Genomic DNA, 27862 nt, shown 5'->3' with positions numbered 1-27862 from the left:
TAAGTGAAAAATAAAAATTACATTCTTTAACATACATTAAGGAGCTTTACAGTATTTTAGATCTAACTTGCCAGACTTTTTTTACCTGGAAACTTGAAATCTTAAACCTTACCAAGCTGGGAAGTCCTTATTTTAGGACAACTAGGAAATGTAGCATTATTTCTTTCTTATATGGTATGTGTTAAAGGAGCCACAGAACTTTTGCTCTAAGCATTAGCAAAAGTATTCAAATCCAAAGGATTATCCACCAATTTTTCTAATGCTCTTTACTGATGCTCTTTAGTGGTGACCTGTCAGTAACAAAAGTGTCTCCAGCTCATGCTAAAGCAGAAGATACACCAGCTGCTGTACAGTCTGACCATTAGAAAAATGCAGTGGAAGCAATTATTAATGCAAATGTTCAGATCTTTTTATTGTCTAGGGAAGCAGTTTCAAACCTGTTCACATCAAGCAATGAACATATTATTCCATTCAGGTGTTTATGTATAAAATCAAGTAAATACTGCTTGCCTTTCTTCAGTACTGTTGCTTCTGAACATTTTCCAACCAATGATTTTTCTAATCTTCAAGTTTCACTTTAGGATGACAGATGGTGTTCTGGAAATATCATTTAAGAAGCTGAATTCTTAAAAAACCCAGCAAAATAAACCAAAACAAACTCCTAAAAAAAGTATTTGTTTCTAAAATAAATATTTTCATTACTAAATAACAATTCAAAAGTAGTGTTGCAAGAGAGAGGACTGGCATAATTTTTTGGAAACCAGACTCTCTCTTCCTGTTATAGCCCACTTCTGTCTTTTCATGTCTATAAAGTTAAATTTTGTACATTTTGCTACTGTAGAACAGAGAAAATGACTGATGAACAAATATTTCAAATCTATGCTTTCAGCTTTTCTTCACCAAATCTGCATCAGCCAGACTGTTTTATATATATTTTTGGAAATAGATGAGGCTTGCAAGATTTCCTTCTAAATTCTGAGCTAAGCATTTGATAGTTGGTAGCTTTTAAAAATACTAACTACTTCAAAGAGGAAAAGCTTTATTTCAGTAAATGGAATGCTGTGGAACAGATTAAGAGGAATTATTACAGCTTTATATTTTTCTTCATAACTTTAAATTCTGTAGCAAAGGAATTATATCAGAGCCATTCAGTGCAAGATGTAAACATGTAGCCTGGTTCTTCAATAGCCTATATATACTCCTTTATTCTTTCTCCATGTCATTTAAGTCAACAAAGACTGGAGCCTAATTAATGTTATAGAATCATAGAATGGTTAGGACTGGAATGGACCTTAAAGCTGATCCAGTTCCAGCTGCCTGCCCGGGGCAGGGACACCTTCCACTAGACCAGGTTTCTCAAGCCTTGTCCAGCCTGGCCTTGAACACTGCCAGGGACAGGGCAGCCACAGCTTCTCTGGGCACCACCCTGTGCCAGCATCTCAGCACCCTTACAGGGAAGAACTTCTTTATAATGTCTAATCTAAATCTATCCCCTTTCAGTTTAAAGCTGTTCCTCTTCCGTCCACTCCCCCCCTACACCCCACCCCCCGCAATCCAAGCTGAAAGCAGGAATCATGACTTGAATGAATCATGACATTAGTCATTTGAGGCTCCATTTCTAAATTAGCAATAAATTTATGAGGAGGACAAGGAAGTTATTTTGGAGAGGTTTGTGCAGACATTATTTCTGAATAAAGAGATTAAGATAACTACAAATTTGTTAGGTTTCAAAAGTTTTTGAAGTAATACAAGGCATGGTATTCCTACCAGTGACAAACCCATTTAGTTATCATGGTATATGTGTTATACCTACCAGAGTACCACTATTTATTATGTTTGTCTGCTATAACCTCCTTCAGGGACATAGAGGGGGATTATTTAAGGCACAATCTTATAACATATATAGGTAGCATTTTCAGCTTCCAGCAAACATGATCCTTGCAAATTTGATTGTATTACTGACAAAGAAGAAATGAAAGAAATCAGTGTTATAGAGACAAACAGCTGGTATCTTGTGTGTGATAGTACAAGGTGAAAAAGGAAGGTAGTAAGTTAATGTAAAAGATCAAGAAAGAGCATTATGAATTGACTTAGAAGGTGACACAAGTAAAATGGATGTATGGATTTCATGTGTTATGACTATGTTGTAACACCTCTATGGAATATTCTTACAATAATTAAATGAAGTGAAAAACTTAATAATATATGGTTATTTCTCTAAGAGGAATATTCTTTGTGACCTGGTGTTTGGGGCTTTTGGGTAAAAAATAAAAAGAATACACAAGCTATTAATATCCTGTCTGGAGGAGCAGGTTGATAAATAGTTGAGATATGAAAAAGATCTATTACCCATGATACAATACTTTGTAATTGTTGGTGTATATTGAGGTTTTTCTTTCTCCTTTCCTGTTATGTGCAGAGCACTGATATATCCAAACAATCACTGGAAACTTTAATTTAGAAATTCTGCTTTGCTGTATAGCTGTTCTATATTCTGATACAGCAGTTCCTTTATTTTCTACAGAACTGATAGATGCCGAGGAGAGTAGGCTGTAACCATCCATTAAAAGTAAAAGAAGAAATTTTTGCACTGAGATTTGATCTTTGAAAAAAATCAAATTATTCTAGGAAGGGTGAAATTTACTGCCTTCCTATGGTTTTGTTTACTGCTTCTTATGCCCTCCAAATTTCACAGTGTTTTCAGCTTCATACTATACCCTGCATTTCTGACCAGTACAGAGTTGCCTTTCAAGACTATGCATACACTTACTTACCATCTGAAAAGCATGCTGACTGACCAACTGATTGGTTTCTCTTAAGATGAATGTAAGCCACGTTAATTGAATTTTAACCGTCTGCCTCTGTGTGAAGGTAGTAATTTGGGTTCTGTCTTTAATCGCCAATTTTCATTAAACTTGCAGGAACTGAAAGTCTTTGAGAGCTGTCCCATTTGTTTGAAATTAAAAGCTATTATAATGGAAATGACAGATGGTTTGGTCCAGTGAAATTTGTTTCCTGGTGAAAATAGAAGCAAACCAAAATCAAACCAGAAACTTTAATTTCTAATTTATTCCTAGTTGAAAAGAAGGAAAGTGTATTATTTTATGTAGGTTAGCTTGATTGAGATCTTTTGTTTCTCATCCTTCTTTGAAAATAAGTTGCTATTGAAATAAGTCTACTGCTGCATTCTCATAAATCTTTAGTATATGGTATTATTATCATTATAAATACTTAATATGGTATGGACAAAACAAAAATGAAGGTCTTGGTTCTCCACTCTGCTAAGAGCATGGGACTTTCCATGATGTAAAACAACCATAAAATTTTTACTTACAGAGATAAGTAAAACAGTATTCTGCTGTCTAGGGAAATTCTCTGTCAGAGCTTTAGCTGGTTTACATGGGTAGTCTTCCTCTTAGAGTAATCTCTGCTTCAGCTCCTGGTATAAGAGAAAGAAAAAAGACTGCAAAGGGCAAAGCAGACATACACATGGCAGATTTATCCTGTGTGATTTTTCACTGCAGTAAGTTCAGGCTTGTGACAGACTCTTAGTAGGTTGTTACCACCTCCAGCCCACCAGACTTTTTATCTGCTCATGAATCAGCTTTAGAGCACTGCCTTCTTCACCTAGTGAATCACACAGGCTAAGTAAATACTCCAGATTGAAAACTGAGTAGCTCAGGAGCTGAGTTGTGTATCAAATATTGCTGTCTTAGAGATGGTGATGCTCTTTATAGCACAGGCAGTTGGAGTTAAATGATCATTTGTCACCACATGTCTGTTTGAACTCACAATAGCAAAATTTAATTGTATTGTTAGATGTTAACTTGGCTTGCTACCCAGCTTCTGCTGGGACTAGGTAGCATAGGATCAGACAGCTGCAATCAATTTCGGGAAATCACAACTTCTGTTTAGGTAGATCTGAGTCCAAATAATCTGTCATACTGACAGCAGGTAGGAGATGGGTCGATGAGGAGTTCTAGGTGCAAGTACCATGATTAGCAGTGTCAGATATGGTTTTTATACAGAGCTGAAAATGTGGGTTTGAAGAGCTGTCTATACAGTGAAAACTAATTGAGATGTATAATATACTTTAATGGCACATCTCAACTACTTGATCTTTCCTTACCCAGATGATCCTTAAATTTTTCATCTATTTCAAACTTGTGCAAACACATGCTAGGCATTCAATTAGATTGCAAAGGCCGTATCCACAAAAAATGGGGGGATGGGAATATGAATTCTTTAAGCTATTTGGTATTAAAAAATGTTCTAAAGAATTGGAACTGTGTATAGTTCCAATCCTGGAAATATATTCCTATTGGGTGAAAGAACTTTTGGGTGAAATTTACTTTTTTTTAAAGGGAAAAGATAAAAAAGGAGGATTCTGCCTTCAACAAAAGGAAGCAGAGGTGGCTGCTTCTCTACCCACCCCACTGTGTGCTTTAGAACTTGGCTTTAGAGGCAGCACCCAGAAGGTGAGGTGTGCTGCTTGAGCTGGTTTCTCAGTCCAAAATCTAAAGACACAGCAGAATTTTCAGTCATCGCCTGATTGATAGGAAGAACCATGGCATGTGTCAGAGATAATATAATGAACCAATACTGTAGTATTTTTTCATGCTTCTTATCTAGTTTCCATGACTGGTTTGTAAGCATGGTGTCTCCCAGGAATCTGCAAACCTCTGTGCTTAGAGGAAATAGTTAACTTTTTTAAGGAACTCCTAATTTCCTGCATGTGGTCTATCTAAGACACTTTCATGCGTTTCCAGGGCAGGGTGACCTCCAAAGAAAATTAATGTTATATTAAAAAGTACCTTTAAGTTTAGAAAAATTCTCCATAGTCATTGAATCTCCTTCATATGCATGTGTCTTTAGTAATTTAACTTACATTTTAAGAATTTAGTGATAGTAATCAAATCTGAAACAGCTCTCACTTTCAGATCACTGCTTGAGCTAATTATGTTAGAAAAAGCTTTTTTATGTAAACTGATCCAAACAAGTTACAGTTTTATAGAAGATTTCCAGAGTATGTTTTGTGTCAAATCTAACTATGCCATATAAGAAAAAGACACCGCTAAATTTCAAGTGAAAAAACCAGGAGAATGCTGATTATGGCATTTGCCATGGAAAGGAACATGGATGTGATCCGTTTTAATCAAGGGTGTCAGTGGAATTCACAGATATTTTTAAATGCAGAATTCACCATTTCTTTAGTACAAATGCCCTTTGCAGCTGTATGCTCCAGAAATGTCATCAATCCCTTTGGCTGTATTAATAAGTCACCTGTAATGATTGAAAAAATGGACATATTAAGCTTTGTTCTCAACAAGGAAATCTACTTTGCTTTAAGAAAGCTCAGTTGCTGTGGTAGCAGCTTTCTTAGATAAGGTGTCTGGAAGACAATACTGCAAACCATGCTTCAGCAAGGTGGTGACAGGTGAGCTCAGGAAGAATTTGGAGGCATCTAAAAGCAAATTAACATGATTGGTAATGGGGAGGGGAGATCATTTGAAAAAACATGGTGAGTCATTCAGGAGGTTGCTATTATTGCCTGTAATATTTCTCTTCCGCTATGTACAAGCTGTTGTGAGGTGCATAAAGAACTTTGAAACAGTTGCCAAAGTTTTGCAAATGCTCAGAAGTCTCTACATTCTATTCTGAATTGGGCAAACTTGATTTGATTTACTACAGCCGTCATTCGTGTTGTTAGTGATGTGGTAGAATTAATTTATTGTTGTTGTGTGGCATTGTAATAGCACTATGAAACAGTGACCAGCTGCATTGGTAAGAAGTATTTCATTGTCTTAAAGTGTAAAAGAGGCTACACTTCAAGGCAAGACATTGTAAAAGGATTTAGATATCCTTGCTGGGGTAAAGAATTCAGTATTCTTTTCATGATAAGCTAATGTATAAAACAATATTCATGCTTCTCACCCAGGATAACTGAAATCATCTTAAGGCAAATAATATTACAGGGATGTGTAAGGATTGCACTGACTTTAACATTCAAAAGCAGCTGCGTTGGTACACATTGAAATTTCCCCATAGGGACTTTTCTCCCCCAGGACAGAACTGGAATAGATTAGATATCAGATCATTAGGGTTTTTAGGGGATGGGATAATTTAGATTCCACATGCTATTTCTTACTCCTTTATTTTCTTATCAAGCAACTGAAATATTTTTGTGGTAGTTATCAAGTAGAAGTTAAAGTTATAACTCTAGGAATAAAAGTCTCATTTCATCCTAGTTTTCATATTTTTCATTATTTTCACCAGAATGGAAATGTTTAACTTAGTAAAACTAAATATAGTCCTTCCTTTGTAAAGTTCAGACTAGAGGCTGAAGACAGTAACCATTTGGTTTCATCTTTTGACACTTTATGCTCTTAGAATTTACCACATTCATATTTTGGGGTGTTTTAAAGTTAAGCTCTTGGTGCCCTTCTGAAGAGGTGCTGTTCATCAAACAGCATGTTTTTGGAAATTTACCTGTATTTTGTTTGTCTCGGCACTGATGCTGAATTATTCTTACTTGGATGGTTGCCAGTCTTTAGAGCTACTGATAAGGAGACTTAAGTCCCTTTTTCTTTTTTTTTTGGTGAATTTAGTTTCTCCTGAAATGTAGCAGTTCCAAAGCATTTAAAGCTATTCATGGTACTGTGAAATTTCTGCAATTACAGTGTTATGCTTCATTTCAGGGTAGTGTTCCCTATGGAATATGATATACTTACAAGATTTAAGGTAGTAACACAATTGTCTGTCCTGCCTGAACACAAAATGTGTTCCAAACACCATTTAAACTTTATGATAACATGCAAAACCTAAAATTCATGGAACATCATCTAAGAACCTGTGCATGCTACAGACATCCTAGAAAATATTCTCCACCTTAACTAACACTGGTTCAGCTCTTTTTGTACCACTCTAGCAGGTATTGATTATGTGGGCTGTTGAATCCTTTTAAAAGATAGTGCTGTATAATTCTGCTGGATTTAATTGATAGGATTACTGACAGTAATGGCAGCTCCTGATGTAGTTAAATGATACCTCTGTGTAGCATCTCTTGGTAGATAAGAAATTATACCTTTGCATACATATGCTGGGAGAACCTGAAGTGTTTTATCTTAATAGGGTAATACATTTATATTGTGGTTATCTCTCTGAATATCAAATTAGACTTTTCAATATATTGTGCAGATTTTGTTAAAAAGCTTAAGAATTGTCATGAGTGTGGCACAGGCAGACAGAGCAGCAATACCCAATAAGAACAAGTCAGAGGTGAGGAAGATGATTAAAGTTTCTCACATTCAGTGTTAGAGGAAACACAGAATTATTACTTGGGAAGATAAGATTGTGTAAAAGACAGCAAATTTAGCAGTTCTGGTAGTTCTCTTATGCAGAATGAATAATTAAGGGGACAGCATGGGTTGGGTGTTTGTCTTAGACAATGTAGTAATACCATGATTTGATATCTAAAATTGTAAATATGTACTAATTCTCACTATTATCAATTATGACATTCTTTTTGTAACCTTTTATTTGAAGGAAAGAAGGAAGGGAAAATATATAAAACAACTGACATATTCGTACAATATGTAGAATGTCTGGGATATTCACATATGCTGATATTCAGAAATTAGAAAAGAAATAAATGTTTTTAACTGGTGCCTGTAGTGTAGCCTTTGCTGTTCATTGCTCAGCCACAGCTTTGAGACTTACCTGTGGCTTTCCCTGCTTTTGGAATTTCTCAAGACGTTGATTGGTTTGCTAGTTCAGAAATTAATTTGTGAAAATGTTGCTAGCACATTTCAGTAAGTGCCTGGTTGTGTGCTCACACCACGTCATACTGGTGTTACAGCAAAGTGGAAGAAATCATTATGGTTTAGATCCTGTCAGAATGTAGAAACTCAGATTTCTAATAGTTAAAATCAAGAATTGACTTCATTATTGGAGGAAGAAAAAAGAGGAATAGTTCTGCGATAGAGCTTATTTGAGGGATGGATTAAACAGGACCTGATGCCTGGGGAAAACAAAAACTTGACATAAAAGGGTGGTTTAAAAAAACTATGATGTGTGTCACTTTGTGGTACCTATGTGGATACCCACTGAAAACTTGTAAAAACACAATAAATTGAAAACAAAGCCTCAAATGATTCTTCATGTGGCTCTGTACTAACCTTGTAGATGCTAAGTGAAGTAGTGAGAGGGTTTATTTCTGACAATGAGAATCTTTTTCTATTCTTTGACAGCCACGAGCTGTCGCTGGTTTTCGAGGAACAGTACGATATGCATCAATCAATGCTCATAGAAACAGAGTGAGTATCTCCATCTATATCATACCCATCTAATGCAACTGAAAGCAGTCTGTAATGCAGTTGCTATTACTTTTCTGTATTCTTATGAATGTATTTATTATGTGTTCTTATGTGTGTACTTATGTATAAATTAATACTCTAAGTATTGATTAAATTCTAATTTCAAAAAAATGTATATATAGAAATTAATACTTACTAATTTTGGGAAAGGATAATACACAGCAGTCATGGGTAAAAAACTTCTTGTTGTAGAAATAAGAGTGAATTTAATAGTCGCCTTTGCTGTTCAATTGTAAGTTAATAAATTAAAAGGTGAAGTTATTGAGTTTTCTAAAGTACATGATGTCCAGTATGTTATCTTAACATCATACACTGAAGAAATCTGAATAAATATCTCTTCCAGTATGGATATTTTCAATATTATTTTAACACACTTCAACTTCTGTTTTGTTTTTATACATCTTCTATGGAAATTTACTACTTACAATAGTTGCTGGATTTAATTATACAAACTTTTTTTGAAGCTTTGATTATATTATTTTTTTTAATCTATAATAACGTAAGTCCCCAGAGCACTAAAGAAGCTATTCCTTCCTTTTGTCTTCTAGATATTTGTGAGATTCATTTGATTAATATTTCTTTTTTACAGGAAATGGGTCGGCATGATGACCTGTGGTCCCTATTCTACATGTTGGTAGAATTTGTGGTTGGGCAGCTGCCTTGGAGAAAAATAAAAGATAAGGTAAAACTAGAAGTGAAACCAAAGAGCATGAGGGAGATTTACTTCTGAATTGCAGACGAATGCTGTGATAAAGATTACACTAAGAATATCTGGTTCATTAATTTTAACATTACTTTTTCCAGTGTTTTCTAAGTGTTAGTTCTCATTGCTAGTGTCATGGTATAAAAAGCAATCAAGTTTTATGACCTGTTCTAAGCAGGAAGTGGATTGCACATCTAGTTTGCAGATGTTTAAAAGACAAAAGTAAGTGTATAAGTAAGTGTATGCTATTTATTTAATTTTCCTGTTTTCACTTGAGTACTTTTTTATTTCCCCAATCAGACTTAGAATTTCTCATCTGTTTTGATTATTTGTGAAATGGGCATTTCTTATTTGCTGGTGAACAAAAGTGAATCAGTTAATATGCAGTAATGCCTTTAGTCATAAATAACATAGGTGACATATGTGAAGAAACAGCATCTGTTTAGCCTATTATTGCTTCTTTCAACTTCTTTTGAAATTAGTTTGAAACCTAATTAGTCTCTAATACAGTTTATGCATTAGTAGATGACAAGTGGTATACAGGTAGTATGTCTTTTAATTTTTTGGGGTTTGATTTATTCCTGTTACACAAAACAGGATTTACTAATCTTATACAATATACTGTGATGACCAAATATACACCAAAAAGTGACTGAACTTCAGATGATGCCTTGATATCAGACAGCATTCAAACACAGCGGAAAATTAAATGGCATTTCATATTGAGTTTGAAGTTTGTACTTTATTTTGCATGTGTACTGAGGGCAATGACAGAATCTATCTTGCTATCTGATGTAGAATTGCTTTCCTCGGTCATATTCAGTGTAATGTAATTGCATGTCTTTCTGGCCAGTAGTATATTGAATGGCTGTAAGTTACAAGGTGAGTATGTCATAGCAGAGAATGAAGGAGTATTAATATTTGCTGTGATAATTTCTCCCTAGGAGCAAGTGGGCTCTATTAAAGAAAGGTACGAGCACAGACTTATGTTGAAACATCTTCCTCAAGAATTCAATGTCTTTCTGGATCACATTGCTAATTTAGATTACTTTACAAAGCCCGATTACCAGGTAAACTTTTTTACTATTTTGTCTTTCTGATTTTTAAATAGCAACTTTTTATGCTCTTACATCTTTAATTTCCTTTGATTTAAGTAGGTGGTCTGGGTACTGATTATAGGTTGTGCCACCACAACGTTATTTTAATAAACATCTAGTGCCTTGGAAACTTTGTGATTCAAAGATACAATTTTTTTTCCATTTGGGAAGAGTAAGGCCATCAAGATTCTAAAAACAATTGGCAGTTGCTTTGCAGTCTTAGCAGTATTCTTGTCCAACATCTTTGTCGGTGACATGGACAGTGGGATTGGTTGTGCCTTCAGCAAGTTTGCTGATGACACCAAGCTGCGTGGTTCGGTTGATACACTGGAGGGAGGGAATGCCATCCAGAGGGACCTTGACACGCTTGTGAGGTGGGCTGATGCCAACCTCATGAAGTTTAACCATGCCAAGTGCAAGGTCCTACACCTGGGTGGGAGCAATCCCAGGCACAGCTACAGGTTGGGCAGAGAAGAGATTCAGAGCAGGCCTGCGGAGAAGAACTTGGGGGTGTTGGTCAATGAGAAAATGAACATGAGCCGGCTTCAGTGTGCGCTTGCAGCCCAGAAAGCCAACTGTATCCTGGACTGCATTAAAAGCAGCATGACCAGCAGGTCGAAGGAGGTGATCCTGCCCCTCTACTCTGCTCTTGTGAGACCTCACTTGGAGTATTGTGTGCAGTTGTGGTGTCCTCAACATAAAAAGGACATGGAACTATTGGAACAAGTCCAGAGGAGGACTACGAGGATGATCAGGGGACTGGAGCATCTCCTGTATGAAGACAGGCTGAAAGAGAAGGCTGTATGGAGACCTCATAGCAGCCTTCCAGTATCTGAAGGGGGCCTAGAAAGGTGCTGGAGAGGGACTCTTCATTAGGGACTGTAGTGACAGGACAAGGGGTAACGGGTTCAAATTTAAACAGGGGAAGTTTAGATTGGCTATAAGGAAGAAATTCTTTACTGTGAGGGTGGTGAGGCACTGGAATGAGTTGCCCAGGGAAGTTGTGAATGCTCCATCCCTGGCAGTGTTCAAGGCCAGGTTGGACAGAGCATTGGGTGACATGGTTTAGTGAGAGGTGTCCCTGCCCATGGCAGGGGGGTTGGAACTGGGTGATCTTAAGGTGCTTTCCAACCCTAACTATTCTATGATTCTGTTAGCATCAGGTGCTGTCCTCCTGTTGTAGCTTCTAGTGGGTGCTCCTTAAATTAAATTGATCAGATTGCTTCCTCAGTGATAGTCATTCTGTCAGTTTTCCAAAATCTGGAGCTAACCACCATATACAGCTATATACAGCCTAAAGCACAGCATGCAGCCATGATGGGTTTTCAAGCCTGAAGTACTGACTACAGAAATCACCAAATACCTAGTCGTTTTGATTGCTGCTTGGATTGGGCTTGGTATGAGTCAACAGGTAGTGAGCAATTGTGTTGTGCATCACTTATGCTTTCTGAGCTTTCATTTCTTCTCTTGTTGTTTCCTATTATTATTGTTATTATTAGTATTCTTTCTAATATCACTGTATTTTACTGTATTTTAGTTATTAAGCTGTTCTTATTTCAACCCGTGGGGTTACATTCTTCTGATTCTCCTCCCCCTTCTGCCCTGGCTAGGAAAGGTGTAAGGGAGGGGAGGTGTAAACAAATGGCTGTGTGGTGCTTGGTTACTGGCTGGGTCTAAACCACAGCAAGAGTTTACAGTCTAAAAAGTTTATCACACATGCCCAGAATTCATGTTTGATTTGGCAGTGTCACATATGTTTAGTTTATTCAGGTATTTATGCACACATTGCCACAGCGTAACAACATTAAGCACTTGAGTTTATATTTGCATTATGGCTGAAATTTTAGGAAAGATTTAAAGGAGAATGACCTTAAAAATGACTTCAGAGAGACTGCTTAAGGTTTACAGGAACATAAGAATAAAGGAGAGTATGTAGGGGACAGAGAGTGAAAAATGGCTACGTGCATTTCAGTAGCACTCCAGAGCTGATGGCCCACCAAAGGTTCTTGAGGGTAAGCATACAACCACTTTATAAAAGAAAACCAATCCAGTCTTCCCATCCCTTTTTAGTTGTGAAAGGGTAGGAGTTTTCAAAGGAGGCCACAGAAAAATTTTCATCATCCTAGACTGGAAAAAAGGGTGAAAACTAGAGTTTCAGCTTTGGAGGGGACAGATGGATTAACTTTAGAAATGTTACAGAGTAAGAGATTATGTGATACGGACACAGCCTCCCACCAGTATCTAGAATGAGTCAAAGTTTATTCACAGGTAGAAGAAAGTAGATGGAATTTCTTTCTTTGTCATGGAAACAACTTGTTCTAGTTGCTTTTTCATAGCATAAAGTGAGGGTGGAAAGCTTCCAGTGTGACATTTCTGTGGATGAATGTCAGCATTAGATAGAGTAAATAATACATACTTCTAAATAACAGAAATATGTGAATTAACAAATCCATATCCTTCCCTACATATTTATTAATTTTCTTGGTTTCTAGCTTTGTTACTGAATATGCTTCTTTATCTTCCTCTGCTGGAGAGCTGTTGGATGCTATTCTGCAGTAATGTAGTTGTGTGTATGTCTTTCTGTCTTCTTACGGAAGCCTGTGGTGTATCTCTGTCCCTCTTTACTGATAAGAACACAGATGTGGTTTGCTTCTTTATTTTAAAATTTTAAGTATCTTCAGTTTGGAACCTTGGAAAGTGGGAAATGGTTAATGTAAAGAACTGTGTCATTTTTCCTTGAAAATTATTGGCAGTCAAAAAGAAGAGACATGTTGAAGTATTACAGGAGGATATTTCATACTTGCTTGACTCTTAGACAAAATGAAGCTTATTATCTTTCTTCTTCATTTGTAGCTTCTCATGTCTGTGTTTGACAACAGCATGAAAACGTTTGGGGTTATTGAAAGTGACCCTTTTGACTGGGAGAAGAGTGGAACTGATGGCTCTCTGACGACAACAACAACTTCAACCACACCTCAGTTACACACTCGTCTTACTCCAGCTGCGATTGGGTATGTATGCACTTAAATTGTGGTCACTTAAAAAGCAGTCATAGAGTACCAGAGAGAAATTATCTCCATAATTTAGTGGGGTTTTTTTCTGCAGGATATTGAATAAATAAAGGAATGGAGGTTTGGGAGCATTTGAAATATTTCCCTTTTTAGGGTTCCTGTTTATACTGTCCTGAAAGATCCTGATAGATTTTGGTCACATTTAAAAAATAATATTTAACGTGGTCTCTGAGATCTTCTGTAATTAAGGAAGTTGGACTCATCTCAAGAGATTGAATATAAGAAGTGTTTATGGGTGCAGAGGAAGACTTTGAGCCTGTTCTAGGCCTTGAACGGATACAGTTTTTATCTAAGAGTAACGAAGGTTCTGATATAGGAGTTTTGACCTTGTAGTGAGGCTGAAAACCACAGGAATTTTATGTATTTCGTGTAGAATGTATTAAATCCATGATTTCAGAGTAATTAAAAATTAAAAAAGTGTTAAATATCAGTCAAGACATTAACTGATGTTACTATTACACAGGTGTACAGTGTGTGCTATTGAACACACTGAAGTTGAAAGAGATTTTACATGTGATTCAGTCCCATTATCACATGAAACATCGCACTGGAGTTATTTATAATCTTGGCAGCAATTTTAGTGATTGTAAAGAAATGACTTTCTGGCTGATCTTCTGGAAATGACCTTCTGGAAATGACCTTCTGGCTGCTTTCTAGAACTAGCATTGCTTCACTTTCACGATACTGAGTTAAGCCTTAGACCTAAATCACCTAAATTTCTGGGATTTCAGAACTTTAATTAAAATGTAGTGTTTTGTTAGTGTTAGGCTTATGTTTTGATTATCAATAACTGGACCAAAATAGCACTTCGATAAGAGTAGTGATTAAAACAGTATTTAATTTTCTGAGTGATCTCTCTTCTTCACATAGTATGTTTTGTTATTCTACCAAATTTTGCAAAAAAGGAACTACATTATGAAAATTGCCATTAATATTTTTTCTACATAGAAGAATATGTAGAAAAGTTGGGGGCCTGGACATGAACTCTAACAAATTTTCTCAGAAGTTTCTTCCAAAACATTAAAAAACCCAGCTTTTGAGTGATTGTTTTTTGATTTGCTCTTTTATTATGTGTCTAAATTAAAGAAACATAAATTGTGAAAGGCAACAAGTAGGGGGCTTTATATTAAATACTCTGCAAGATGTATTTTTCTGCAGAAGCATGCTTGTACTTTTTTTCTGCTTTCTTAGAGTGTCAAAATTTTTGTTTCTGATTTTTTTATTTTCTTTTTTTAACTGCTTTTGTAGAATTGCCAATGCCACTCCTATCCCAGGAGACTTGCTGCGAGAAAACACAGATGAAGTGTTTCCTGATGAACAGCTCAGTGATGGAGAGAATGGTATTCCTGTTGGTGTCTCACCAGAGAAACTACCTGGATCCCCTGGACATCAGCGTCCTCAGGAAAAAGATGTTTGGGAAGAAATGGATGCAAATAGAAACAAAATTAAACTAGGGATCTGTAAGGTACTTACAAATCTGCATTGTAAAGATCATCTTGGAACAGTTTCCTGTCCTCATAGTACACATAAAATATACTTAATATTGCAGTCTTACTAATACTGGTTAGCCAGAATGGTCTAAAGAAACAAGATTTATGGTAGCGCTAAATATTAGAGTGATTTACATACTGGAACAAGCAGACAAGCTTTTTGGCCTTGTATCACTTTATCTGGTCTTCGTGATGAAGAGGAGATTGCTGATAATTTGAGATTCTTTGTAGTTTATTCGTGTTCTTCAGACATGATTTTGATTCTTGCTCACTAAGTGAAACCAAAGCAAACTTCATGCGTCCTGCAAGTATAAAAGTTAGATACTGAATATATGAAATCTACTTAAATATTCTTCTTCAATTGACAGATTGACAGTGTGATTGGCAGTATCCATTTAATTCACTTGGTGTTTTTATCTCCATAAGATACGATACCATTGTATCTATCCAAAGAGGTTCAAGGGCTAGTCTTTAGAAAAGAATGCTGCTCAGTTTTGAAAAGTGATCTCTGAGAGGTGGTTCCTATCTCCCTTGCTCATAATCACGATTCGTAGTTGGTCAAATGTTGCCCTGTTTCTTGATATGAAAATGTTTTGAACATAAAGAGGGATCTGCTGCTAAAATCTCCTAGCTAAAATGTTTAGCTTAATGTTACTTAAGTAACATCAATGTTTAGCATCCTAGCTAAAATGTTTAGCTAGCAGAGCTGTCTAGTTTTGAAACTGTTACTACTTGTGTACTAGAACAAATTTATTGTGGGAAAGAATGAGACATATAGTGCCTATTTTCAAATGTGTTGGTTTTTTTTTTTTTTTTTTACCAAAGAGGGAGAAAGAAATTGTTCTGGTTTAAACAAAGGCAATTTCTATTAGTTATACCCGCTGAAACTAAGGATGATCATGATTTCCTAGGTCTAAGTTATGTCTAGCTAGTATAAAAGATGGAATGTGGTTGAACTGAAACATAGTTCTAAGTCACAGAAAATATCTAGTAGATTTAGTGTATAACAGTGTTATGTGCTCCAGAGAATCATAAAGACAGCTTGGAAGCTGACTTCTTTTTAAGAAGAGCACTTGACTATAAAAGCAAACTGAAGATGCTACTAAGTGCCAAGTTTCAGACTATTAAAGAAAATTTCAGATGTGGGTGTGGAATACCAAAGTAAATTTAAGTGTATTACTGGGGTTTTGGGACTCCTGATCTCAGACCTATTCAGAACTAGTATATTACCAGTATTTTGTCTGTTGTGTGCTAAAGAGCATATCTAAGCTTCCTTAGCTCTGTCATGAACTTTAGGGTTCAAATACGAATTATCACAGGCTAAAACCCTGGATTGTATTTACCATGCAGTACTTCCTTTTTTTACTGCTTACATTTTTACTTTGCTTTTTGCACAGGCAGCCACAGAGGAAGAAAACAGCCATGGGCCAGTGAATGGCATGCTTAATGCCCCGAGCCTCGGTTCTCCGATTCGTGTTCGTTCAGAGACCACCCAGTTAGACAGAGATGTCCCACTGGTGCGAAAGTTACGTTCAATTCACAGCTTTGAACTGGAGAAGCGTCTGACATTGGAGTCAAAGCCAGACACTGATAAATTTCTTGAGACCTGGTAAAGACATTGTCATTTTCTTATGCTTGGATATTTTCAGGTTATATAGTTAAGGTAGTATCATTCATCTGCCGTGTGAAACCAGGAATGGAGCTGCTGTGTTAGGCTTATATAAACTACAGCAAAGTATTTACTGCATTCATAATATTGCTTGATTAATGGATCTCACTACTTGGTAGCTTCTTTAAAAAAATACTAGTGCTAGTATACAGTTAAATTCAGACTCCCACACTTGAGAATTTATTTCAAGACCTAGTGGTGTAACCCTGATGCTTATTTCAGTTTTCTTCAGTGGGATATGCTTGACAGTACAACTCATCTTAAATAAGAATGATATCAGGTGCTCAATAGAGGTAACATGGGGTTAGAAGGACAGGAGAAGGACAGTTTACAAGAAGTGGAGTTATGAGATAAATTTGGGAATCTGCCTGCATGCAGCAGGTTTAGTTATGCCCAAAAGTGTTGTGTCATTATAAAAATTCGATAGAAGACAAAGGTCTGAAAATGGAATTCGAAGGTAGAGAAGAGACAGATGTACGACAACAGATTCCATCAATTTGCCTATGTGTACAAGGAGTAAAGGGAGGAAGGACACAGTGAAATCTGAGTGAAAGGTGGAGGCTGAGTTGTGATAGAAGAGAGCTGAGGGGCTGACACTGGCAAAATCCTTCTAAATACATCATAGTTGGGTTAGGAATTTGAATTTGTTTGATGAAGGAAGTTATGCAAAGCCATAAGTAGGGAATCAATCAAAACAATCAATACATTCTTCTTGAAAGCATCTACTAACTGCTGCTGGAGACATCTGTTTCTTCTGTTCTGATTTGAGTCTGCTTTGCAGCATAAATTAAGTACAGTGGACATCTCGTGGTAGCCTCAGAGTTTGAATCCACTCACTATTCTCTCTTCTAGGAATTACATTTACAGTACAGCATGATATATTACAATTACCATATGTGCAAATCTAATGCCACCCACCCTTTTTTACTTGACTTCAGAGTTATTTGTGTGAAATTGTGGATCTTTCAACCATTGTAGGTTGTTCTAAAATATGACAACAAATTTTTAGATATATACAGTTTTCCTTTGCTGAAAACCCTCAAATATAGCTTACGTTATTTACTTAATTATTAATTATTAACTAATTTAGATTTTATCCTCTCTTCTTAAGTTTGGGGAAGATGCAAAAAGACTTGAATGCTACGGCAGAGACTCCTGTTGCTGCTGTTCCTCCTCTTTCTCAGAAAACACCTGCTCCTGTGGCTGCCCGCACGGACCATGTTTGGCACTATGATGAAGAGTATCTTCCAGACGCTTCAAAGCCTGTGTCAGCTAGTTCTCCAGAACATGCTGATGGTGTTATTAGCAATGGATTTGTAGCTGTTAACTTAAGCTCCTGCAGGCAGGAGGTTGATTCTAAGGAATGGGTAATAATAGATAAGGAACGGGACTTGCAGGACTTCAGAACAAATGAGGCTTTAGAGCACAAAGCAACTGGAAGTCCCTCAGATGAAGAGCCAGAGGTACTACAAGTTCTAGAGGAGTCCCCTGCAGAAGAGCAACCCAGACAGGGTGGTTGGGCAGGAAACAATGTCCATGCCAAGGACCAGACCTCAGGTGTGGAGTTAGTTCTAGCCATGGAGTGTCATCCTCCTGCTTCTGAACAGCTTACAGATAAATTGGAACTTTTGTCAGGAGCTGCTGGACAGCTTGCAGCCACCCCTACAAGTCCTATGGAAGCTCAAGCTGAAGGAGCACTCACTCCGGTAAGAGAAATGGTCACTGTTTTACTGAACCTCTTTTTATTCAGAATTACTGTGGGAGATAGCAAGGGAAAAGGCAGGGACTAAAATGCAGTAGTGTGGCAGAAATTCCTAGTTTCATCAGATATGGGACTTGATTCTTGAGGAATGATCTTTCATGTTCTATTATATGAGTGTTTACATTCTCCCATGAAAGTAGCTTTTAATTCTGCAGATATGATCCACAGAACTGGCCTTAATTTAAATAAATAAATAAATAGCTCATATAGAGATACATATAAAAGAAGGTCCTTACACAGTGATTCCTAATCAGTGATATACATGCAAATATATATTTATTATATTTGCAGTACATAAACATAAAATTTAACTGAATATGTAAAATACGGTGTTACAATGTTTCATGTGTTCCAGGAAAAGCCTAAATGCCTGAAATTAAAGAAACTGTGCTACTTGCTCTCATCATCATTGACGTAGTGCTTTCTTTTGGAATTCCTTTAGTTTCTTCCTGTTCCTTCTGAAATTTCTAATTGTACTTATACAAGCAACTTGTTAGCTTTAATAAATTGTTGATACTTCTCACTTGTAAGATAATTTTGCAGCTACAGCTTTGCCCCCCAGTGTTTTCACTAAGACAGATTGCTTTGCTTCCATTGAACCCTCTAGTTTTTGCGTTTGTCTTTCCTAAAGAATTCTCATTTGCACAGTTTTTGCATGTTTACTTTTTTTTCCTCCTTTGTCACTGGTTCTTAGTAGACTTTATTGGCTTTAATTAAAGAGGAAGTGAGATTAATTGTTAAGTAAATTGGGAATCAGCTCCTGGTTTTACTTCTCCCCTTTTCTCACTAGATATTGTGTCATCTGTGACATCTGTGATATAAAGGGCAATACTCTCTCATTAGAAAAAAACAACTTGTCACCAGCTACTCATTTATTATGAGGTGTGGAATATGCTTTATGGTAAAAATGAACTACTCATTTTACTTAACTGTAGCTGTACAGCAAATTTCGAATACACCTAGGTTCTCACGAAAAATGCAAGATCATATCTTTCATGCAAGATTATATTAAGATACCATACTTTGTGGATTATGTAGCTTACAGAAAATGCATTTTATATGATTCAAAATACAGAACTGTGTTAAGCAGGAAAAGATTTTTGAGAGTTACATTGAAATACTAGTTGTAAGAAAGAGCTTTTGATGGACTAGAAACTTTAAAGGTGAAAAATTAAATTGCTCAGTTGTTTTTAGTTGTTAAGTTTTTCTATTTTAATGTCAATTTTATTAAAACAGGAAAGAGCAACACTTATTCCTGTGCAAAATACCAATTAGCAGGTGATTTTATTTGAAAAGCCATTAAAAACAGCTTGAGATTTTGTATGCAAATCCCACTTTCCACAAGTTTTTTTTGGGAAATTGCTATTTTACTTTGAAGTGAAAGTAGAGATGATGTAAATATCATATGCTACAATGGAAAGAGCCAGTATCTGCAAAGGAAGAAGCTTCTGGGCATGGGAGCAGAAATAGTTATAACCAAGATTAATTATAAGATTTATTGGAAGAAATACTGGTTGAAGTAGACACTGGGATGAGGTTATATTTTAGTTTGGCTTTGAAAGCAGGTAAGCGATATTTGTCATGATCTCAAAAATGGGGGAAATGAATATGACTTATATTATCCTGCTGGGCAAGTAGTGCTGTGAGGGCAAGAATAAATGTCAGGAAAGAATTTACTGTTTTCAAGGTGAATCATGTGGAATTTAAATTATAAACTGAACTGGGAATAAAGAAAATAGAAATTATTTGGCTGATTTAGAAACTGGGAACAGAGTGTGTCTATTCCAATTGTGATGGCAGTTTGTGGTAGTCTTCCATCTACTTCATTAGCCCTTGAAAGTCAGACAAAGCCCAGGAGGATATTTGGGAATGAATTGTTCTTTCTGTCCTTCGTTGATGGTATTTCAGTACATAAAAGATATTTAAATATTACTTGAGTGGGTACTGCAACCAAGCTGCTCTTACAGGTGAGTGTCCTGGTTACTTCACAGGGAGAGAGTGTTATGTTTATGCCTCTTCTCTCTGTTCCAGAGTTCTGGTGACCTTAGGGAGCTTCTTTGGTAGAGCCCTTTTCTTTCTTCCTCAAAGCATTTATCCACCTGAAACTGTTCTTTGTGTGATCCTTGCTTGTGGAGCAGATGTTCTTGTTCTTTAGTAATTTTATCTAGGTAGCACCTTCCTGACAATACTAATAATGGGCAAAAGGTTATATTTTACTTATTACATTGCACAAGTTAGTAAGAGAAGCTTGGATCCAAGAATGCAAGATTGTAATCATAAATCAGATTACTTAAGTGTAACTAAAAGGGGTTAAAAATCACAATCACTTAGGAGAATGTATAATGAATTATGATCTTTGAGCTTATTCTGATAGGTTTGTTAAGTATGCAAGCGATTACTTCAGTGGTGATAGAATAAGATAGTTCTCCTGTTTTATGTAGTTTTTAATTTTTTACTTTGGTTCTTCTTTATTCAGAATTTCTTTCAGGGCTTTATTGCTCACTCTTTAAGTAGTAAGTAGTAGCAAGGACATTCCCGTATGAGAAACTAAAAGTTCATATACTCACCCATAATTTTATCTTCTCGAGAAGGAAAAAATTGCTGATCTGCAGTCCTTCCATTTGTAGATAAATTTTCTTCTTAAAACTGTGTGTGTACATGAACTTCCTGTAATTGATTATAAGATCACTTACTTGTTTCAGGCAACATCAGCATTCTAATAAGAATGTAAAGTTGTAATAGTTCAGAAAGAAACCTGAACTCAGAAATAAGAGAGAAAGATATGTAAGTTACCGTCTTGGGAAGTGAAAGTTTCAGGCATAGAAAGTTGCAGCAAATTATGCTATCTATTGTGATAAAACCTGCAAATAAAAGAACAAATTTTCATGTTATCAGTCATGGGTTTCCAGTTGCAGTACAGATTTTGTGTGCTACCAGCAAATACCAGTTTAATCTGTCTCAGTTATGGGCATATGGTCACATTTCTCTTGAACTATTCAGAGCATCCTAGGGTATATATGATGACTTAATGCTTTCGTAGTGGCTTTATGTTGACTTTGGCTGAAGGAGGACAGACAGTACCTGATTTGCAGTAGTGTCTGCTGGTATGAAGTTAATCTGTCACAAGTCTAATGGTGAACACTGGAGCAGCACTTTGCAGCTCAATTTTTCTTTTCCTTGATTTGGAACTTAAAAGCCTGGAGCTGCACTTGCTGCGTTGTTGAACCATGGCCTCATTCATTTACTGTGTTTGTATTGAATTGCAGAGAACTTCATGTACAAAACTTCGCAGCATGAATTTGGCAAGCAGATATTTCACTGAAGACAACTCCCTGATGGAGTTGAAGTAAATGGATATGCAACAGCAAATTCTGCTTTCATCTGAAGTTTAAATTAAACAACAGTTTGCTCTGGTCAAACTTGATTAATAACCTAATACCATAAATACATGTGCATGGTTATAGAAGAAGTTTGAATGTGTGGATCTATTTTATTATTTAGAATTTTGTACATTGAAGTAGTATTATATTTTATCAAAAACGTGCTCTTACATTTCCATTTATTTCTGACACAATGCAAATACCTTTTCCTTGGAAACTGAAGTGCTTGACAGGTGCTGTCTGTTTCCAAGGAATACAGATTATAACTACAAATACTATAGCAGGAAACAGAAAATTACCTTCATGAAGCTTGCAAAAATTTCCATAGCTCTGCTCTTCATGATTTTGTCTAAATATACTTGGAACAAAGAATTGCAAACTGTACATAGCAATCTTATTTACAGGTATTTAGATGTGTCACCATCAGATATTTATTCATCACTGGAAAAGGCCTTGCAAAGAATCAGTTGATTTCAGAATAGTTTGTCAAAGCTGTAGGATTATTAGAATCATCAATAACCAGAACAGACTGTGTTAATGTATTAAATTTGCCCTATATTGCTACTGACTGACTGACTGAAAAGGTAGGAGCCAGCTAGTGAAAGGATACTCACTTTGGATTTGATTTTGTTGTATTTTTAATCGATGAAAAATGTGAAGATTTCACTTAAAACACCTCTTCAGTTACCAGCTTTCAGCCTGTGCATTGTGAATATGGTCTTCTAAGAAACTGCATACAGACGAGACATAAACAAGAATCATTATTTTTAAACTTGATTTTTAAACCTTATTTTCTTCCCCGCCATGTTGTTCTCACAGCTGAACTCATCTCATATGCTGCATTTCTCCACTACAAGAATTTCAAGTCCCATTCTCCGCACCATGAGCCCTATAGCCAATCTATCCATCCACTTGGACCCTCTGAAAGAGGCTGGTTTACCAAGGAGTCAATCGGCTGAGAGCCATTCCTCTTCCTCCCGCTCAACTGGTCGTAGGCAGCTTCCTGTCATTCCCTGTGGCAACAAGTTCCCCCCTGTCATTCGCATCACAAAAGCACAACTTCAGCAGGTGAATAAGCCTTGTCTTCATAAAAGTGACTGCAGGGTAGCAGTCACATCTGCGCAGTTAAACATTTTCAGTTGCTCTGCACAGTTCAATAGAAGGCATATGCTGGTCATACTGCTATACACAACATCATAAAAAATATTTTGAAAGGTCATTTTGGGGAATAAGAATGGAACTTGTTCATGAATAAAGGCAGGAATACTTTATGAGGAAGATGTATCGTCCCACTTAGAAGAGGTAAAATATTTAAGGAGCTGTTAATCAGGCTATGATCTGGAGCACCCAGCATCTCTGGATGTTTTGGAAGGTAAATTCACTTCTTCAGAGGAATTTTCTCTTGAAAAAGATAGGATTATAAAATCCAGAAAAAGATTTTTGCTTTCTTCTGAACCAAGATTAAAATCTCTATATTTTTTAATGTGTTCCTATAATGAGTACCAGGTGGATATTGAATTGGGAACACATTAAAATTTGGACTATCTAAATTATTTTAATGTGAGAAAAAAGGACCTGGAGGTAGTCAAATTGCTACTTTGTGAATGAACAAATAATGAACTGTTCCACTGCTTGCAGTATACAAAACAATGATGTCAATTATCAGGGGTCATAGCTACTGGAGAACGTCACTAGAGAAAGGGTGCTTTTCATTCATGGTTTTGTATTCCCACTTTCATTTCAATATGAGAAAGATGAAGGCTTAGAATCATAACTGAAGTTAACAATAATTTGTGCATTAGTCACAAAAATGTTGTGATTTGCTAAGCAGCTTGAGTTTGCATTGACTGGTAAAGCAGTATGACATAGCATTAATGCCTAAAACTGTAACATATCATCATCATTTTACCATTAATATTTTATTTGGATTATATTTTGTGTTGCCTTTTATTTCTAATGTATTTTTGACTATAAATACTTCTCTGTGAAAGACTTTTTTTTTTCAGTGAAATATGCACAGGAGTACTGATGTTAAAAGTATCCATCAATGTTAGCTTCTTTCAGACTTCCATAGGATGAGTGGTGAGTGATAACAAGGCAAAGTAGCTAGTGTACTTCTGTCAGCATTTTGTCTGTTAACTCAAAAAGCAGGGTTTTCATTCTGCAGCCTCTGGCTGCTTTTTGTCTGAATATGAAAAAAAAATAGCTCTGTCCTCAATTTATGGAAACAAACTACCTCCAGGATGTTCATTACTGTCATTCTGTGATGGAATACCAAAATATCACATTCCCTTTGACTAGGGAAAAGGGATTTAGGAGAAATTAACTCATTAAAAATTAAGCATTGGTATTTTTCAGGATTAGTTTGCATCCCAGGATGCAAAATGTCTTAATTTGCGTGTATATCTACAATTTAAATTTTCCAGTCAGAATGTATTGTGGGTTTAATTAGCAAACTGTTCACAGAGGGTCTTCTCCAGCTTCCTTAACACTCAACAAATGAAGATAGCATCAATATTAATAGGGGCTGCAAAGTGATACACTTTCTTGTGATGTGATAAAGAACTGGAATTGTGCCAGGTGGTGCTACTGAGAGGTGTGAGGATTTTATGTAGCATTCTCAGGTGCTGCTTCTTTCTTTTTACCTGGTAAGTCCATATTTCTTTTCAAGCTGTGATTTTGAAAGTCCTGACTGTTGAGAATTTAATTTCCAGTTTTTCGTTTGCAACGGAAACTACAAGCACATGACTCTTCAGTTTATTCCAACAATGAAGGCCTTGTGTACTTTATGGCTCACTGAAGAACTGAAATAGTTTTGCAAGTCCTCTGTTCTACAATACAGTAATGTTAGGTACTTAGCAAGCTCAAAGTTCCAGCAGCATGAAAGATGAATATGTGTGTTAGTAACCTACAGTTTTCTGCAGTTAAATATGAAAAAGAATTTAAATCTCATTCTATATTATTCTGCATAAATATTGGTACTGAATATATTTTCATGTATTTCCTGTTGTTTGCAGTTTGGTTCCACATTCATAACTAATGAATTGCAGAGGACAGGGATCTGTTTTTGTTCCTGAAATCAAGCAAAGGGATTTTTTTCCCTGATTGTTGACACTCGAGGGTTCAGGAACTGTAACCCACCTTCTGTTAGTTTGACATCAGATAGAAGTCATAAAATCTCTGTAATATTCTCTGCTCAGTGGTGTGGAGAGAGAGGGTATAGGATGTAGGTCTACCTTTATTTGTTTGATAATGAGAGCTCCTCTCATGGCATGCATATATTATGGAAGGGAATTGGAGTACTTTTGTTTAAACTCTCCTTAGTTATTCAGCCTGTAGTATAGTCTGGCAACTTAGAGCTGACAAAAAACAATTCTTTGACTATATTGAATCTGAACAGTGGGGCTAGAGTACTATTAGCATCCTTTTCTCTATAGCATGGTCCAGTTGTACAGCAAAACCTCTTGAAACATAACCTCTGGCTTTTCTTCTGTGAATTTTTCAGCCAGGTAAGTTCTCTGAACTCTGTTCATTAGAGGGCTGTATAGTGTTGTGTGAGGTCAGTGGGAAAGGTGATGTGAGTGCAGCAGCTGCTGGCCAGAGCTGGGTGTGAAGAAATTGCTTACATTGTGTCATGAGGAGCAATCAAAATCAGAGACCTCAGATTTTAATCTATGGTTTCTCAGCTGTAGTTCTTCAATAAGATAGTGAATGCCTCATCTAGCCATGGCGGTCTTCTAGAATACTTCTAAACTGGCTGCTCTACAATAACAAAGGTGCCCTTAACAAAGGTGGATTCCAGTTTTGTGTGTCATTCTGCTTAATGCATTTGTGTGTCTGCTTAATGAGACATGCATAAGGGGGCTAATTTTAATTTAATGATTTAGTATAAGGGAAGGATAATCTGTGTCTCAAGTTAAGCAATTGGAGTTAAATGTCACTTATACAAAGAGTTTCTTTTATGTCTTAATTTCCTCAAATTTCTACCTTACTGGAACATTTTAAGACTTTCTAGTTATATAGTTGCATTACTAATTACAAAATGCTCTAAAATCTTCTACACAAGATGCTTTGGAAATGCAAGCCATCATCTTCGTAGCCAAGATAAGAAATAATACACTAATCTGAGTTAAAAACTTTACCTTAATTTTTAAGCATTTCACTGGGATTGAGGGACCGTTGGAAGAATAAAGTAAGAGTTCTTGACATGTTCTAGGGGTATTTAGAGAGAATGCATATAACTTATAATTGACATTCTATTTTGGATAGTTTAGGTTTATGAGCCAAGAGTGCACTTAAATGTTGTACATTTTACCATTTTTAATGAACTAATTTTGGCAGGTTTCACTAGTCTGCCGTAACAAGAGATGAGCTTTTACATTGGTTTTCACATTTAACAGTCCCTTTTAGAACCACAAATAAACAAAAAACCCCAAAGACAGAATCATAGAATCAAAGAGTAGTTAGGGTTGGAAAGGACCTTAAGATCATCCAGTTCCAACCCCCCTGCCATGGGCAGGGACACCTCACACTAAACCATGGCACCCAAGGCTCTGTCCAACCTGGCCTTGAACACTGCCAAGGATGGAGCATTCACAACTTTCCTGGGCAACCCATTCCAGTGCCTCACCACCCTCACAGTAAAGAACTTCCTCCTTATATCCAATCTAAACTTCCCCTGTTTAAGTTTTAACCCATTACCCCATGTCTTGTAACTACAGTCCCTAATGAAGAGTCCCTCCCCAGCATCCTTCTCTTGCTGCATTGTAACTTTAGGATTACTTTTACTTTGTCAAAGGCATTAATTTGATTTTGTCATGTGCATTAAGATTGCTTTAGAACTAGTTTAAATTCTGGTTTAGCGTTGTACTTATCCATTAAAATGTGTTATACTGGATATAGATGTATTTGTCCAAATAATGGATTTATCCATAATGGTTATATTTGTCCAAAATCCCCTTCAAAATTTCAGTTTTAAGGCATGGTACGTTACCAAATGATGTGTCTTGGAAGGAAAAGAGAGAAAAGCTTTTCTCTGTTCAGGGAGACTGGGTTTTTTACTGCTGCCATGGTTAAAGTTGGCTGTAGGGTTCTGATGTCAAGGTTTACAGAATTGCTGTGCCCCTCTATTTCCTATCCTGATGGAAACTATATTGAGTCAGCATGAAGTTTAAATCAGGTTTTTCCCAATAAGCTCCTAATACCATTTACAATATTGGGTTTAATCAAGGTAGGAATTCCAAATTCCAGTCTAGCCCATAGCTGCCTGAACTGCTTCATACACAGTAGATTTGATTTTATTAAGTAGGGAAAATGTGCAGAAATTCTCATTCATGACAAGGTAACTGTTAATAAGTTTTTTCCAATAAAATTTAGCCCAAAATTAAGTTGCTGTGACGTTACAGCCTTCACTCAGCATCATTGAAAGTGTTTGATAATGTGTATAATCAGATTCAAAGGCAAGCTGTGATTCAGAATTCTTACTGTTTTCAGACGTTACTGTTAGATTCTTGACCTATGATTACAGTGACATTATTTTCTTCATTAGTAAGTTTCTCTGGAGGATATTGATTTTCCATACAAAACCACATAGGATGAGGAATATTGGGAAGCATCATTTTAGAATGAAAAAGGGGATGTCTGGAAGATGCGCAGAAGCTCACAGATCACTCCCATTCTTTTAAGCAACTGGATTTTATATTGATAATGATGTTTCTTGAACAATTTCCATCTACACTATAATGCAAACAAGTAAAAAGTTGTATTTGTTGCATTTATCTAAGTGGCAGAGACAACTGCTTGATACATAGAAATACAAATGCTGCCTACAAGGCTTAGTAAGGTCTGTTGTCCGTAGAATTTACATCTGCCTTTAGTGTAAAGAAGAATTTAAAATTACAGCGTTGAGTTTGCTGTTCTTTCAACGGAGACTTTCCAGGTTGTAAATTCTACAGAATTAACAGTTGAAGACAAGCAGTTGTTATGAATGTCTTAATTCTCAAGACATATTCTTAAGACAAATTCTTAAGACATAATTCTTAAGACTTATTCTCAAATAGTATGATGCCTGAAGAGAAAACATCCATTTGAAGTGGCAGAGCCTGACATTCTCCTTCTGTAGTTATGTTTCTCAGAAACAGCAGAAAAGGTATAGTGAAGGTCAGGACAATAAATTAGCCATGGTAATAGCATCCACATCACGGATCATGTAGGAAAAAAGACCTGTAAAAAGTTATTGTTTTAAACATTCGTGTTTTCTGGAATCCATTGGACTTTTTAAGATTCCCCAAATTTATAACCACATGGGTCACCTGT

General features: G+C 36.3%; 1 protein-coding gene across 1 annotated transcript in view; it reads left to right on the top strand.

Annotated features, from left to right (window-relative positions):
* Positions 1-27862, top strand: part of TTBK2 (tau tubulin kinase 2) — a 65543-nt gene that overhangs the window by 24806 nt on the left and 12875 nt on the right. Inside the window, exons 6-12 of the mRNA XM_005143902.3 lie at positions 8250-8315; positions 8965-9057; positions 10023-10148; positions 13029-13186; positions 14495-14711; positions 16134-16345; positions 17517-18111. Of these exons, the coding sequence (XP_005143959.2) occupies positions 8250-8315; positions 8965-9057; positions 10023-10148; positions 13029-13186; positions 14495-14711; positions 16134-16345; positions 17517-18111 (1467 nt within the window). The remainder of the gene's footprint in view (positions 1-8249; positions 8316-8964; positions 9058-10022; positions 10149-13028; positions 13187-14494; positions 14712-16133; positions 16346-17516; positions 18112-27862) is intronic.

Source organism: Melopsittacus undulatus, chromosome 4 (genome assembly GCF_012275295.1).
Source record: "Melopsittacus undulatus isolate bMelUnd1 chromosome 4, bMelUnd1.mat.Z, whole genome shotgun sequence".
Taxonomy (NCBI): Eukaryota; Metazoa; Chordata; class Aves; order Psittaciformes; family Psittaculidae; genus Melopsittacus; species Melopsittacus undulatus.
This window is presented reverse-complemented; position numbering and strand designations above follow the sequence as displayed.